At 50.6% G+C, this 14205-nt stretch overlaps 1 protein-coding gene across 2 annotated transcripts; it reads left to right on the top strand.

Moving 5' to 3' along the window:
* Window positions 1-22: 22 nt before the first annotated feature.
* Window positions 23-4908, top strand: Noc4l (nucleolar complex associated 4 homolog). Of its 2 annotated transcripts, XM_036171976.1 has the most exons (16): window positions 23-192; window positions 275-395; window positions 872-978; window positions 1099-1258; window positions 1759-1866; window positions 2149-2294; window positions 2395-2494; window positions 2635-2669; window positions 2964-3014; window positions 3102-3213; window positions 3436-3496; window positions 3669-3779; window positions 3888-4048; window positions 4154-4236; window positions 4418-4531; window positions 4617-4908. In XM_036171976.1, exons 1-16 carry the CDS (start codon window positions 76-78, stop codon window positions 4734-4736), a joined length of 1707 nt encoding a protein of 568 aa, XP_036027869.1. In that variant the 5' UTR covers window positions 23-75; the 3' UTR covers window positions 4737-4908. The 2 variants fall into 2 exon arrangements, with proteins under 2 accessions (XP_036027869.1, XP_036027870.1); XM_036171977.1 differs by lacking the exon at window positions 1099-1258 and having other exon boundaries at window positions 2145-2294.
* Window positions 4909-14205: the final 9297 nt, after the last annotated feature.

Here is a 14205-nt window from a genome sequence, read left to right on the forward strand (position 1 = left end):
ATCAGGCGCTGGTGACGTCACAGGTGCGACTAAGCTAGGCGCAGGCCTCCGTTCCCGGGAGCCGCTAGCAGCCGCATGGACCGCCACCCGGCTTCGGCGGGCTCCCGAGCGGAGCTTGGCCGTCTACTACAGGCGGTCCTAACGAGCCGTGGCCAGGCCAACGCGGTGTTCGACATCCTGGCGGTGCTTCAGGTGAGCGGCGGGGGCGGACTTGGGGCGGCAAGTGGGAGTCACAACGGTGCCCAGCGTCACCCTCTCTGGCCTCCCTCCTCAGTCCGAGGACCCTGAGGAGATCCAGGAAGGAGTACGCACATGCAGCCGACTCTTCGGTACCCTGCTGGAGCGGGAAGAGCTGTTCGTGGGCTCGCTGCCACACGAGGACACGGTCCTGGCAGGTGAGTGACTTAGAGCGTCTTGGGGTGCTCTCCGCCAGCCCGCCCCAATGGGACGCCTTGTCAACACCAGGAGGAACACCCCAAGCCAGGGCCCTGTCATAGACTATATGGTGTCGGAGGACTCAGTCCACTCTGGCTCAGGAAGAGAGATCCGTGTACTTGCCAGGTCTGCATGAAGTCGTATACTTGACAGCTTTTCTTCTCCTGCGTGTTTTAATTGTGTCACTTCCAAAGTTTGATACTGGCACTGTCCTAGTGCTTGGGAGACCCAGGTTCTGAGGCAAAGTGAGAGGAACTGTGTTTCAGTACCCACTCCCACTTGGCAGAGCTCAGAAATTGTCTTTTCCAAGGCCTGGTTTGGGTACAGGTTTACAACTGTGGAGATGGGAGACAGTGGTAAGGTGGGGCTGGGTTTAGGACGTTGGTCTGGCTTGGCACACATGACCGTCAGTGAGAGAGCTCTCCTCTGTCCTCAGGATCCCAGGGAGCCACACACAAATACAAAGTGTGGATGAGACACCGCTATCACAGCTGCTGTAACCGCCTGGAGGAGCTCCTGACCCATCCCTCCTTCCAGGTCAAGGTGAGTCTTGAAGTCCTTGACCCAGCTTCTCCCTCATCTCTAAAGTACTTCACAAAGCAGAGGTAGGGGCTGTTGATGTGAACATCTGTTTCCTAGTCTAAGAGAAGCTTTTCTACCTAGACTTGTGTCTTCCACACAGCTGTTTCACTGTGTGGTGTGATTCAGCTGGCCCTGAAGACATGGAATCTGCAACCCCAGTTCTGGGCCCCATATCTGCTTCGTGTATTGTCGTGTTTGGTGTGGTGTCTCCGAAACTGCATGACAAGAGAGCAATTAGATGGTATTTGCTTCACCCATGACATGGCCCCTTCTTCTTAATGTATTTATTTATATTATTATCCTGGCGTGGTTGGACTGTGGACAACCTGGGAATTGAACCCGGTTCCTCTGGAACATCAGTCAGTGCTCTTAACTGAGCCACCCCTCTCCTCTCTATCCATGTGACTCCCTATCACTTTCCTTATAAGAGTTCGCATGTAACCGCAGAAAGTGCCACCTCCTTTAGGTCCAATAGCCCAAGGTCATGTGCCGAGCAAACACCACTACACACCTCTGGCCAAATTCTGTTACAAGTTCTATCCCGAGTTAACAAGAGCATGCCACTGTCACCATCATCACATACATAGAACATGGAGCAAGATAAGATGGGGGTGGGTCTCCTTTCTCTCCTGCTTCTTGGTCCAGGCCTAAGCCTGGTTGTGAGACACCCTTGGGCTAGATGAGCTTTGGGAGGCCATCTGGAGGATGGGGACATCATGGTCACTCTTCTCTGCTTCCCAGGAGCTGGCCCTAAAGACACTTATGAAGTTTGTGCAGCTGGAAGGAGCGAAACCCCTGGAGAAGCCCCAGTGGGAAAGTCACTACCTCTTCCCCCGCACACTCTTCAGGGTGAGGCCTTGGTGGGACCTGGAAGATTGTGTTGGCCACAGCCTAAGATGGTGCCACGGGCTAACTATCTGAACAGATAGCTGGGGGATATTATGTTCCTGTCTTGCCTTGACCTGGGAGCTAAGCAAAATTTACTACTTTCTGGTCTCTGTCTTGTGAGTTGGAGAGGAAATGGCAGACAGCCTGGTGGTGAGGAGCTTGGCGGGGTTGTGACACCCTTCTTGGCCGTGCTAGGACCACTCTGTGGGAGAGAGTCATTCACCCAACTCTGTCCCCAGGCAGTGGTAGGAGGCCTGCTCACACCCGAGGATGACTACAGCCTGCTTATCTCCCAGTTCTGTGAGTACTTGGAATATGATGACATCCGGTACCACACAATGCAGGTGGCCACAAGTATTGTGGCCCGAGCCACCAGCCAGCAACCTGAGGTAAACAGCTGGGTCCCGTCACCATCCTGTGTCCTAGTACCTCAGGGAGGCAAGTAGACAGCAGCAGCCTGAAGAGCTGCTCAGGCCAGGCTTCCTACAGGTGCCACTCACCTTCTGGAACAATGCCTTCATATTGTTGTCTGCTGTGAACCTGCCCCTCAAAGAGCATGACCTCACCAACTTCTATGTGAAGCATACACGTGAGTTCTGGGCAGGTTCAAGCCCACTGGAGCCTGCCAGCTGGTAAGAGGGCTCCTGAACAGAGTCCAGATCAGTCAGCCTGGCAAGCTACTGTCTTCCCCTCTGGCAAGTTGGTGACCCCTTTTTGCTGTAATTACAGAGACGTCGGACAAGTGGAAGGTCGTTCACTTGAAGGTGAGCTGCTTTCAGAGACCTTGCTTGGCGTAGCCTTTTCCTCTCTGGGTAGATTACAGGCAATAGCTGTCCTCCACTGTCTCAGGTGACACCACTCTATGTGTCATTGTGACCCGCTTCAGACCTGAATCCCTGTGGCCCCCGTTCCTTGTACTGAGACATGGCATCACAGCCTAGCATGGGGCTGTCAGGGTCAAAGGCTCACAGTTGACTGCAGAAGGGCCGGATGGGTGGCTGTTGGCAAGGAGGGGCTGGGGTGTGTCAGGATACATGTGCTGCCTGGCCCCATTGCAGGAGCACAGAAAAGCTTTCCAGGACATGTGGCTTGGCTTCCTCCAGCACAAGGTAGGGTCTGGTGGGTGGAAGCGCCCGGTTTGGGGGTGAGGAGTAGGGGAAAGGGGAACAGCTCCATGGCTGGCACAATCTCTACAGCTGCCTCTCAGCCTCTACAAGAAGGTGCTGGTGGCCATGCATGACTCCATCCTGCCCCACCTGGCTCAGCCCACCCTCATGATTGACTTCCTCACAAGTGCCTGTGATGTGGGTGAGTAGGACTTCCACCTAGGCTGTTTGGCAAGGGCACTCACTGTGCATGGGTCCAGCTGCCATCTCCTGCCTAAAAGACCTGAGCTAAACTCCATGACCTTCCTGCATGTGGCCTTAGGTAGTCACCCTATAGGCTGGCCACCTGCAGCTCTGCCCACCCTTTCCTCACCTGCTCAGCCCGGTGAGCAAGGTGTAGCCTCATGTCTTTGTGTTTCTGCAGGCGGTGCCATCAGCCTCCTGGCCTTGAACGGGCTTTTCATCCTAATCCATAAGCATAACCTGTGAGTGTCAGATGGTCCCACGCTCGTCTGCTTTCTCATTTCTCTCAAGGGCCTGCATCACTCACCTGGGGGAGGTCAATGCAGAAGAGGTGCAAGAGGGGGAGCTTTGGTTGCCTGGGGTTCTGTCCCTTTAACCAGCTCACCTCCTGTATCTCTCTGGCCCCTCCCTCAGGGAGTACCCTGATTTCTACCAAAAGCTCTATGGCCTCTTGGATCCATCCATCTTTCATGTCAAGTACCGAGCCCGTTTCTTTCACTTGGCCGACCTCTTCCTTTCCTCCTCGTGAGTGTTGAGGGTGTCCGGCTTCATGCTCTGTGGGGGCTGTAGTTCTGGTTGGGGAGGTGGAAGGATGGTTGGGGACCTATTTTCTCACACCTCTTGTGCTCGCAGTCACCTCCCCGCCTACCTGGTGGCCGCCTTTGCCAAGCGCCTGGCCCGGCTGGCCCTCACAGCACCTCCCGAAGCCCTGCTCATGGTCCTGCCCTTCATCTGCAACCTGCTGCGTAGACACCCTGCCTGCCGAGTTATGGTGCACCGCCCACAGGGCCCTGGTGAGCAGGAGTGGCTGGGCATCGTGGCACACCCTGGCAAGAATCATATCTGGCTCCTGTGACACCAAAGGCCAGGAGGTTAATGAGTCTTGATCCTCTTTGTAGAGCTAGATGCTGATCCCTACGACCCAACGGAGAAGGACCCAGCCAGGAGCCATGCCTTGGAGAGCTGCTTGTGGGAGCTGCAGGTGAGTCACCTTCCTGTCCAGATTCTCGAAGGCATTTGAGTCTCCATTGACCTATCTCCAGCAGCCCCTGGGGATCTTGGTCATACAGGGCACCGTGCCAGGGTGTGCCAAGGCCCTCAGTCCCAGGGTCCCGCTGGTATGTCATGGAGTTTCTGTTGGCATCGCTGTGTGCTGCTCCTAGACGCTCCAGCAGCACTACCACCCTGAGGTGTCCAGAGCTGCCAGTGTCATCAACCAGGTGCTGTCTGTCCCCGAGGTCAGCATTGCGCCACTCCTGGAACTTACTGCATATGAGGTGAGGGCCGTGCATAGGGCTGTGGGGGTGCCCACCACAAGGACCACTGCATCCAGCCCAAAGCCACCGACTGTGTCCTTTGCAGATCTTTGAGCAGGACCTGAAGAAGAAGGCACCTGGGTCAGTGCCCCTGGAGTTCATCCCCACTAAAGGCCTGCTGGGCCGACAGGACGACCTCTGCACCCAGCTCTTTACTCTCAGCTGACCTGACTGTTGCCTCATCTCCTAAGAATTTTCTTTTTGTGTCTGAGACAGGATCTCACTGTGTAGTCCAGGCTGGCCTGTAACTTGTGGTCCTCCTGCCTCAGCGTCCCCAGTGCTGAAGTTACAAGGGTGCACCACCTTGCCTGGATTCAAATAAATGGTTTTTTAAGGGAGTCTGTCTGGCCAGTTGGCAGGGCTGGGATCTTGGTGTGGGGGCCTGCCAGAGTCCTCGGCCTTTCCTGTAGCCTGGAAGACAGGATGGAGGGCCTGGATACTTCACAGGGATCCTGGCGGCGGCGGCACAGGAGCACGGGGCCCACTCTGTACTGGGGCAGCCTGCTGTGTCCAGCCATGCTTAGTTCAGACCCAAGTGGTGTCCTAGGGACACATCTCCCCCCATCCTCTGGGCTGCTGGAAGTCAGTAGCTCGTCTACCTGATCTTTACCACAAATAGCCTGGTTTTCAGTGAGGTCAAGGACCCTCAGTTTCATCTCGGGATTCAAAGAGAGAGGTCTTGGAGCTGTGGTGATACAAGCAGATGAGTATGTGCCCTGTGTCTACTCCCAGTGTGGCTGTCTGGATTCTGTGTGAACCCATTTGCGATAGGTTGGCCAACAGGCTCTACTGCACATGGCTTGCAAGAGGATTCGAAGAAAATGATGGTGGATTTTTCTGCCACCCAAATGATTTGGGGACACAGGGCTGGCTTCCATCCCCTTATCCACACTGCTCTCCTCTGGTCAGTCTGGTTCCTACCTAAGGATATTTCCGCTGGTCACATTATTTCCTTAAGTTACCCCATTATTCAAGCTCCATTTGAATGTGGCCTTGGGGTTACCCTGCAGGTGGGACTAGGCTAGGAGGGTGAGATGGTTGGGATCAGCAAAAGGACCCTGGAAGCTCCATGGAGTACCCAGAACTCTGAGGGCCAACCTTCTGAGGATCACATAGAATGAGATGGGAGTGAGCATTATATTAATTATATTACCTTATATTAATGACTACAGTTGTATGTGAGTATCCCTATTAGTTCTCTGTGGGCACCATGCAGAACACTGAATTGGGTCAGGCTCTTTATGGCAACCTCACATGTTGCTTGCTTGCAGGGAGAGGCCTGTGGTGGTGTCTACACAAATGAGAACATATACTACTCACTGACTGGCAGGGGCCCTGTGTATTTGACAGTCCCTTACCAGGCAGGTTGCCTTTTACATGTATTCTATATCATACATGCACAGGGGCCATAACTGGGAGCAAGCCTCACAGGACTGGACAGCGTGCTGAATGTTGGAGGCTTTTCTAGAATGCCAGCCTTTGGTGTTTCCCTCCCATCCCATGCTGCCTCCTGTGGCCAGCTTTATATGAATCCAGCGAGCTGCTTCTTGGCACACCTGGGGGCATGTGGCTCTTGCCTTGGTAAAGCTAGCAGTTTCTCGTTTCCCTGGGGGGTCTCAGAAGATAGGGGCTGTACACAAACCACCAGAGACTCCAGCTCCTCTATATTTCCTTCTACATCTGTTGTCCTTACAGTGGCCGCCCAATTATCAGACGGCTTTTCCTTTACCACTGGGCCATAATAAAGTCAGGCTTTTGAGTACTGTCCAACTGTCAGTATAGGTTGTCACTGACCAAGGTTCCCGTGTTGCCATCCATATGGTTCTTAATACAGCATAGTGACTGTTCTCTTTCCAGTCACATGGTGCTTGTGTTCATTTGTATTGCTATTCTGGTTTGGTGCCCAGGCAGGTGCTATCGGTACACCAGGCATTGGCATGAATTGGGGACATCCCTTCTAGTATTCTAGTATTTAACTGCCTGAGGCGAGAGGAGAGGTTCTAGCTTTAAATGACACTGGCCCCAGTACCACTGACATAGCATTGGCGATAAGGGTTTGTCTTAGGGTTATTACTGCTGTGATGACACCATGACCAAAGCAACTTGGGGAGCAAAGGGCTTGATTGGTTTATACTTCCACATCACTGTTGATCAAAGGAAGTCAGGGCAGGAACTCAAAACAGGGCAGGAGCTGATGGAAGAGGCCATGGAGGGAGCCATGGCTGTCCTGGAACTTGCTCTGTAGACCAGGCTGGCCCTGAATTCACAAAGATCCACCTGCTTCTGCCTCCCAAGTGCTGAGATTAAAGATGTGTGCCTCTCAAATGGATGGATCTAGAAAAAATCATCCTGAGTGAGGTAACCCAGACTCAGAAGGACAAACATGGTATGTACTCACTCATAGGAGGATACTAGATGTAAAACAAAGATGACTAGACTGCTACACAACTCCAGGGAGGCTACCTAGTAAAGAGGACCCTAGGAAAGACCCAAGGATCACCCAGTGACAGAGAAATGGATGAGATCTACATGAACAACCTGGATGACAGTGGGAGTAATGAAGGGCAAGGTTTGAGGGAAAGAAAGCTTAGGGGAGCAGGAGATCCCAACTGGATCAAGAACAGAAAGGGAGAACAAGGAATAACAGACCATGATAAATGAAGACCACATGAGAACAGGAATAGGCAGAGTGCTCGCTCAAGAGGTCCCCAGAAATCGACAATCCTCTGTAGACTGCTGGCAGTGGTCGAGGGAGGGCCTGATCTGACCTAGTCTGGTGATCAGATGACTAAACACCCTAATAGTCGTCTTGGAACTCTCATCCAATAACTGATGGAAGTGGATGCAGAGATCCTCAGCCAGGCCCCAGGTGGAGCTCCAGGTGTCCAACTGTCAAGAAAGGGACTGTAAGAGCGTGAATTGTTGAATCTAAGATTGCAAAAAGCACAGGGACAAATAGCCAATCGAATGGAAGCACATGAATTATGAACCAACGGCTGAGGAGCCTCCAGCTGGATCAGGCCCTCTGGATAAGTGAGATAATTGAATAGCTTGATCTGTTTGGGAGGCACCCAGGCTGTAGGACCAGGACCTGTCCTTAGTGCATGAGCTGGCTGTTTGGAACCTTGGGCTTACACAGGGACACATGCTCAGCCTGGAAGGAGGGGACTGGACCTGCCTGTACTGAATCCACCAGGTTCAAATGAATCCCTAGGGGTGTCTTGGTCCTGGAGGACATGGGAATGGAGGGGAGGGGCTGGGGGGAAGGTAGGGGTGGGGGCGGGAGGGAGGAGGAAAGGGGAACATGGCTGATGTATAAACTTAAAACACATAATAATAATAATAATAATAATAATAATAATAATAATAATAAAAAAAGATGTGTGCCTCTACCATCCCTGGTGGAGCCTGCTTTCTTCCCTGGTGGAGCCTGCTTTCTTTTAGGACCTGAGCCCCCTCCTATCTGTAATGAAGAAAGTGCCCCAGAGGCTTGTCTACAGCTAGGTCTTGTGGATCGTCTTCTCAGTTGAGGTTCCCCTCTGTTGACTAGCTTGTGTCAAGTTGACATAAAGCTAGCCAGGATGCTGACTTCTTGTCAACTTGACACAAACGCATCACTGTGAGGCCACAGTCTTTCCTTTCTTGTTCATCCCCCAAGATCACACATTAACGAAAACACCACAATGGACATTTTACAAACTGAGAAATTCCCACAGCCATACAAATTTAAACATGTTAAAAGTTGTCTTTTTAAAAATTATGTAGTCTTGCCAGTCAGTGGTGGCACACGCCTTTAATCCCAGCACTCAGGAGGCGGAGCCAGGCAGATCTCTGTAAATTCGAGGCCAGCCTAGTCTACAGAGCGAGATCCAGGACAGGCTCCAAAACTACACAGAGAAACCCTATCTCAAAACCCCTCCCCCCACCAAAAAAAAAAGAAAAGAAAAAATGTCCAGTCTTGACCGGTGGTGGTGCTCCACCTTTTAGTCCCATCGGAGGTTGAGACCAGCCTGATCTACAGAGGGAGTTCTCTAGGACAGCCAGAGGTCCACAGAAACCTGTCTCAACAAACAAAAAAAAATCCAGTCTTTTAAAATCCAAATTCTCTGCGAAACTTCAAACCTCTTTTAAGAAAAAATTTGGGAGGTTCCTGCAAAATCAAAAACAAACACTTTTTAAAAATTTTATTTAACATTTTTTCATTTATTTTACATACCAACTGCAGTTTCCCCTCCCTCCTCTCCTCCCAGTTTCCCCTCTCCCTCCTCCCCTTCCACTCCTCCATCTCCACTCAGAAAGGGGCAGGCCTCCCACAGGCTTGAGCAAAGCATGGCACGTGAAGCTGAGACAGGACTGAATTCTTCCCGAGTCAAAATACCAAATAACCCAATTAAAAACAAGCACTTTCTTTCTTCAAGAGGGAAGAACCAGGGCACAGTCACAATCTGAACAAAGCGAAACCAAACTCCAACAGTATAAATAACTCAGTGTCCATCTGGTATTTAGAAGTCACTTACACTCTTTCGGACCCCTCCAAAGGGCTTGGGTCACTTCTCTGGCTCCGCCCTCTGCAGCACACACACCGGCTCCGGCTGGCTCCACTCCACACCGCTGCTGGGCTGTGGCTATCACACAGTACTGTCATCTCCAGAATGCTGGGGTTTCCTGCTACAACTGGGCTGCACTTTCACCAATAGTCTCCACGGGGCTCTCTTCAAGGACTCTAGTTCTATCACACAATGCCAAGCCTCAGCTGCTCTCCATGACCCCTTCGGGTCTTCAAAACCAGCACCCTCTGGGGTACTCTTACACTACCAAGTTCAGCTCCTAACATGAGGTACAACTTTGGCTGCCTCTGGAACACAGCTTCTGTGTGCTGACCCTGAGGAAACCCTTCCCAGAAGACTTCACCTCAGGGGTGCTGGGCTCTTCTTAATCACAGCTGATTCTTCAGCCCCAGATGAGCAGCATCCATTGTCCCAGCAAAGCAAAGGTTTCACTTTAGTGGTTCTGGTCTCCTGTTAATCACAGCCGATTCTTCAGCTCCAGCTGACCAGACACCACAGATGCTTCACACAAATGGCCCAGCGGAGTCTTTGCTTCCCTCTGAAACATCACGAGCCAGGCACTGCTCTCAAAATTCTTTTTTCAATCTTTTTTTTTTTTTTTCCCAGAGCTGAGGACCAAACCCAGGGCCTTGCGCTTGCTAGGCAAACGCTCTACCACTGAGCTAAATCCCCAACCCCTTAATCTTTTTTTTTTTAGTAATTTAATTTAATTTTACATATCAGTCATGGATTCCCCTGTCCTCCCTCCTCCTGCTCCCCCACCTCCCCCTAACCCACCCCAATTCCCATCTCCTCCAGGGCAAGGACTCCCCTGGGGATTCAGCTCAGCCTGGTAGATTCAGTCCAGGCAGGTCCAGTCCCCTCCTCCCTTCACCCAGGCTGAGCAAAGTGTCCCTGCATAGGCCCAAGGTTCCAAACAGCCAGCTCATGCACTAAGGACAGGTCCCGGTCCCACTGCCTGGGTGTCTCCCAAATAGTTCAAGCTAATCAACTGTCTTACTTATCCAGAGGGCCTGATCCATTTGGGGGCTCCTCAGCTATTGGTTCATAGTTCATGTGTTTCCACTAGTTTGGCTATTTATCCCTGTGTTTTTTCCAATCATGATAAAAGAACATTCTTATCTTCCAAGCTCCTCAGAACAGCTCACTGAGCTCTCCACACTCAGTGGCATTTCTAGTCCAAAGTTGCAAAGTCCTCCCAAAGCAGCATGGTCAGGTCTGTCACAGAAATACCAGGTAATACCCTGGTACCAACTTGTCTTAGTCAGGGTTTCTGTTTCTGTGGTGAAACACCATCATGACCAGGCACTTGGGGTGGAAAGGGTTTATTTGGCTTATACTTCCGTATCACTCACTGTCCATCACTGAAGGAAGTCAGGACAGGAACCCAAACAGGGCAGGAGCCTGGAGGCAGGAGCTGATGCAGAGGCCATGGAGGGTGCTGCTTGCTGGTTTGTTCCAGGTAGCTTGCTCAGCCTGCTTCCTTATAGAACCCACAATGAACTGGGCCCTCCCCAATCCATCACTAATTAAGAAAATGCTGTACAGGCTTGCCTACAGCTTGATCTTATGGAAGTGTTTTTTCAACTGAGGCACCCTCCTCTCTGACAGACTCCCACAATAGAATGAGGCCCAATCTCAAAAAGCAAAAAGCCAAATGTGGTAGGTCACACCTATAATCCCAGCACTCAGGAGGTTGGAGCAGGAGGATTGGCATGAGTTCAAGACCAAGGTGGACTGTAGAGTGAGACCTTGTTTCACTAAAGAAATTAAAAATAAAGATCCAGGGGGCTGGAGAGATGGCTCAGTGGTTAAGAGCACACTGACTGCTCTTCCAGAGGACTTGGGTTCAATTTCTAGCACCCACATGGCAGCTAACAACTGCCTGTAACTCCAAGATCTGACACCCCCATACAGCCATACATGCAGGTAAAACACTCATGCAAATAAAAATAAATAAAAGTTATTTTTAAAAAAGATCCAGGTGCTACAAAGTAGTCTTTAGAAGGGATAGAGCGCAAGGGCTCCCCCCTTAGAAGGCAGGGTCCCTACTAAGGGGTTTGGGAGGGGGGTGTCTGCCCTGTCACGTAAAATGCAGGAGGCCCTCATGAAGGAACGGCAAATAACCAGCATCTTGACCATGACTTTCCCAAACATTAATTTCTGTTTTTTTTTTTTCCCATTTATTCTTCCTCGGGTGTCTGTTACGACAGCACAGGCAGAGGGGGGGGCCTCTGCTCCAATCTTGAAGGAACACATGGGGCTCGCTGCAGCCCCATCTATTGAGCACCTATTATATACTAGCAAATCTCCTTCGATGTGCAATGGCTTCACCTCACAAATGTGTAGAGATGCAAATGCTTCAGGCATTTTACTCATAAGAAGTAAAGACCATGCCTGGAGAGAGGTGGGGACACTGGAACATCTAATTGGCACTTAGCAAATTTGATACAGGGAATGGTGTCAGTGACATACTTCCCAAAAGGCAGCCCATGCTTGGAGCTTTGGCAAACATCCTCAGCTGAGCACGAGATGATGGGGCACATGGATGCCCCTCTGTAGATGGAATTTTCTTTGAGCCACCAACCAACTCCCAAATAAAGACACGGAGAGTTATTATTAATAATGAATGCTCAGCTTTAGCTTAGGCTTGTCCCACTAGCTCTTTTAATCTTACCTGTTTCTTTTTCTTTTCTTTTCTTTTTTTCTTTTTTCTTTTTTTTTTTTGTTTTTGTTTTTGTTTTTTGAGATAGGGTTTCTCTGTAGCTTTGGAGCCTGCCCTGGACTAGCTCTGTAGACCAGGCTGGCCTCGAACTCACAGAGATCCGCCTGCCTCTGCCTCCCGAGTGCTGGGATTACAGGCGTGTGCTGCCGCCACTGCCTGGCATCTTACTTGTTTCATCTACATTTTGCCTGGGTCTCTCTCTCTCTCTCTCTCTCTCTCTCTCTCTCTCTCTCTCTCCTACTTTCCTGCTTCCTATGGCTGGCTGGCCCCTAGTGTCTCCCTTTTTTTCTTTTTCAAACCTAAATTCCTCCCCCTACTTACTCTCCCTGCCCAGAGGTCCCGCCTATACCTCCTCCCTCACTATTGGCCATTCAGCTTTTTATTAGACCAATCTTGTGCCTTGGGCAGGCAAGGTAAATCAGCAACACATCTTTACATAATTAAACAAATGCAACACATCTTTAGATAGTTAAACAAATGCAATAATTTTGCATAGTTAAATATTCTGCAGCATCCCTCTGGGGTGCTTGCCTGTCCCTGGTGCTTCCAGGATTTCACCCTCTGAGTCAGTAGCTGCTAGAAAGTGTCACACACTCACTCTCTCACAGCTAAGCTGCTAGCTCAAGAAGGTGGTTTGTGCCTGTCTATCCTCAGTTGTTCAGTTGCTGTGGCCACAAAGCAAGTTGCTTTGGAACTTAATGCACAAACTACCACAGCATTTGTTCTACAGCTGGGGACAGGTGACCGCTCCACTCAAAATAGCTGCACAGGTCCTGGCTGGGCTCCCCTGAGGCCACATCTGCAGCAGCTGCTGGCTATCTGCTAAGACCTGGAAGGCTGTGGCTGGCATCTAACACAGAAGCTGGTGTGGGGCAGAGCTGGAGTGACAGCCAGGAAAATAAATAAAACAAAAATAAAAAAAACCTTGCAAGCATCAGAAGGGGCAGGTCACTTCCATCCTGTGATGCTCCAGATCAGTTAAGACCCATCAGAAGGGGCAGGTCCCTTCCGTCCTGTGATGCTCCAGGTCAGTTAAGACCCATCAGAAGGGGACTCAAATGGGGTAGAGTGAAGTGACAAGAACCCCATCACAACATCACACAAAGGGAGATGGAGGCCAGGAGTAACCCAGGGTATTTTCTCTGGAAATAGCACTGTTGAGCCTGTCAGCAGGTGCCAGGTGTGAAAAGGCAGGTTCTGTGGGCCATATTGTCCCTGCTGCATGGGCTCAACCCTACCCTGGGACCTGGATCATAAGCCCCACACCAAGGAGGTCAGGTTTTAGCCAGTGATTGTTACCTGAACCTAACCTCTCTCTGGTAAGAGCTGCTACCCGTGCTTATCCCTCTGAAGTGCCGGTATCTTCCCACACCTCTTTATCAGGATGGACACTGGTTCTTTGGAGCTTACAGTGTGCAGTTGGGGATCTCCCTTTGAACTATGTGACCCCCACGCGGTTTCCCTCATCTTGAGGCTCTTTCCTGGTTTTCATTCTTCTGTAACTGGGGCTTTGATCTTGCCTTTGTGAAATCTGTCCTTTACATATGGGCCATGTCTCAGGCTGGGAGGTGTCCAGTCCACACCCAGGGCTCTTTTTAGTCAAAAGTACTTGACTTGTGTTAAATTGGGACCTCCCTCTCTCGCTCCTGTCCCTTATTCTTTGGTAGGTCACGCGAATGCCAGGTATGCACATCTGCCATCGCTTGTCCCCTGATATGTCATTGCTTTGTTGACTTCATTTTGATTCTATGTGCGAGGTTTTGCTTCATTTCCTGGAGGCTTGGCTGTTCCTTTCCAGTTTATCGGAAGCAAGATTCTTGGACCTCTATTGAATGTTAAACATGTGACAAGGCATCTCTAGCAGAAGAGGTATGTGTCAACAAATTGGGGCCATTCTTCAGCTTCACACTCCATGGCCTACAGGAGCTGGCACAGGTCTGCACAGGCCACGGGGCAGGGCCTCGCACAGTGGAGGAGCCATGGAGATGCTTTCCCCAAAGGCCTGCTTGATTGGTGATGCCAAAAAGCTTTGATTTTGTTTCTCCGAGAATGGAGTCATGTGAGAATTCTGAGTGCTTGTGAGAACACCCCAAGAAAACAAGACCAGAGTCCTGTGACCTCAGGTTCTTTAAAACATGGAATTGTTCTTGGAATAGGTTTTCAAGTTCTTCCCAGGTAAAGCGGATAGGAAAAATTTACATCAGGTCACTTATTATTGCTTGCTATTGTTATAAAAATGTCTATATGCTTCTGTGAAAAAACATGTTTTGCCACATGTGGATTGTCTATGTAACTGTATACAGCTTGCACTCATGGGAACTTTACTCATGTGACATTTCTTT

Source organism: Onychomys torridus, chromosome 22 (assembly GCF_903995425.1).
Source record: "Onychomys torridus chromosome 22, mOncTor1.1, whole genome shotgun sequence".
Lineage (NCBI taxonomy): Eukaryota > Metazoa > Chordata > Mammalia > Rodentia > Cricetidae > Onychomys > Onychomys torridus.

Coding starts and splice junctions, on each gene's coding strand:
- Noc4l (XM_036171976.1), top strand. CDS start 76: ATGGACCGCCACCCGGCTTCGGCGGGCTCCCGAGCGGAGCTTGGCCGT. Junction 2,295..2,394: donor CCACCAGCCAGCAACCTGAG/GTAAACAGCTGG, acceptor GGCTTCCTACAG/GTGCCACTCACCTTCTGGAA. Junction 4,049..4,153: donor GCACCGCCCACAGGGCCCTG/GTGAGCAGGAGT, acceptor TCCTCTTTGTAG/AGCTAGATGCTGATCCCTAC.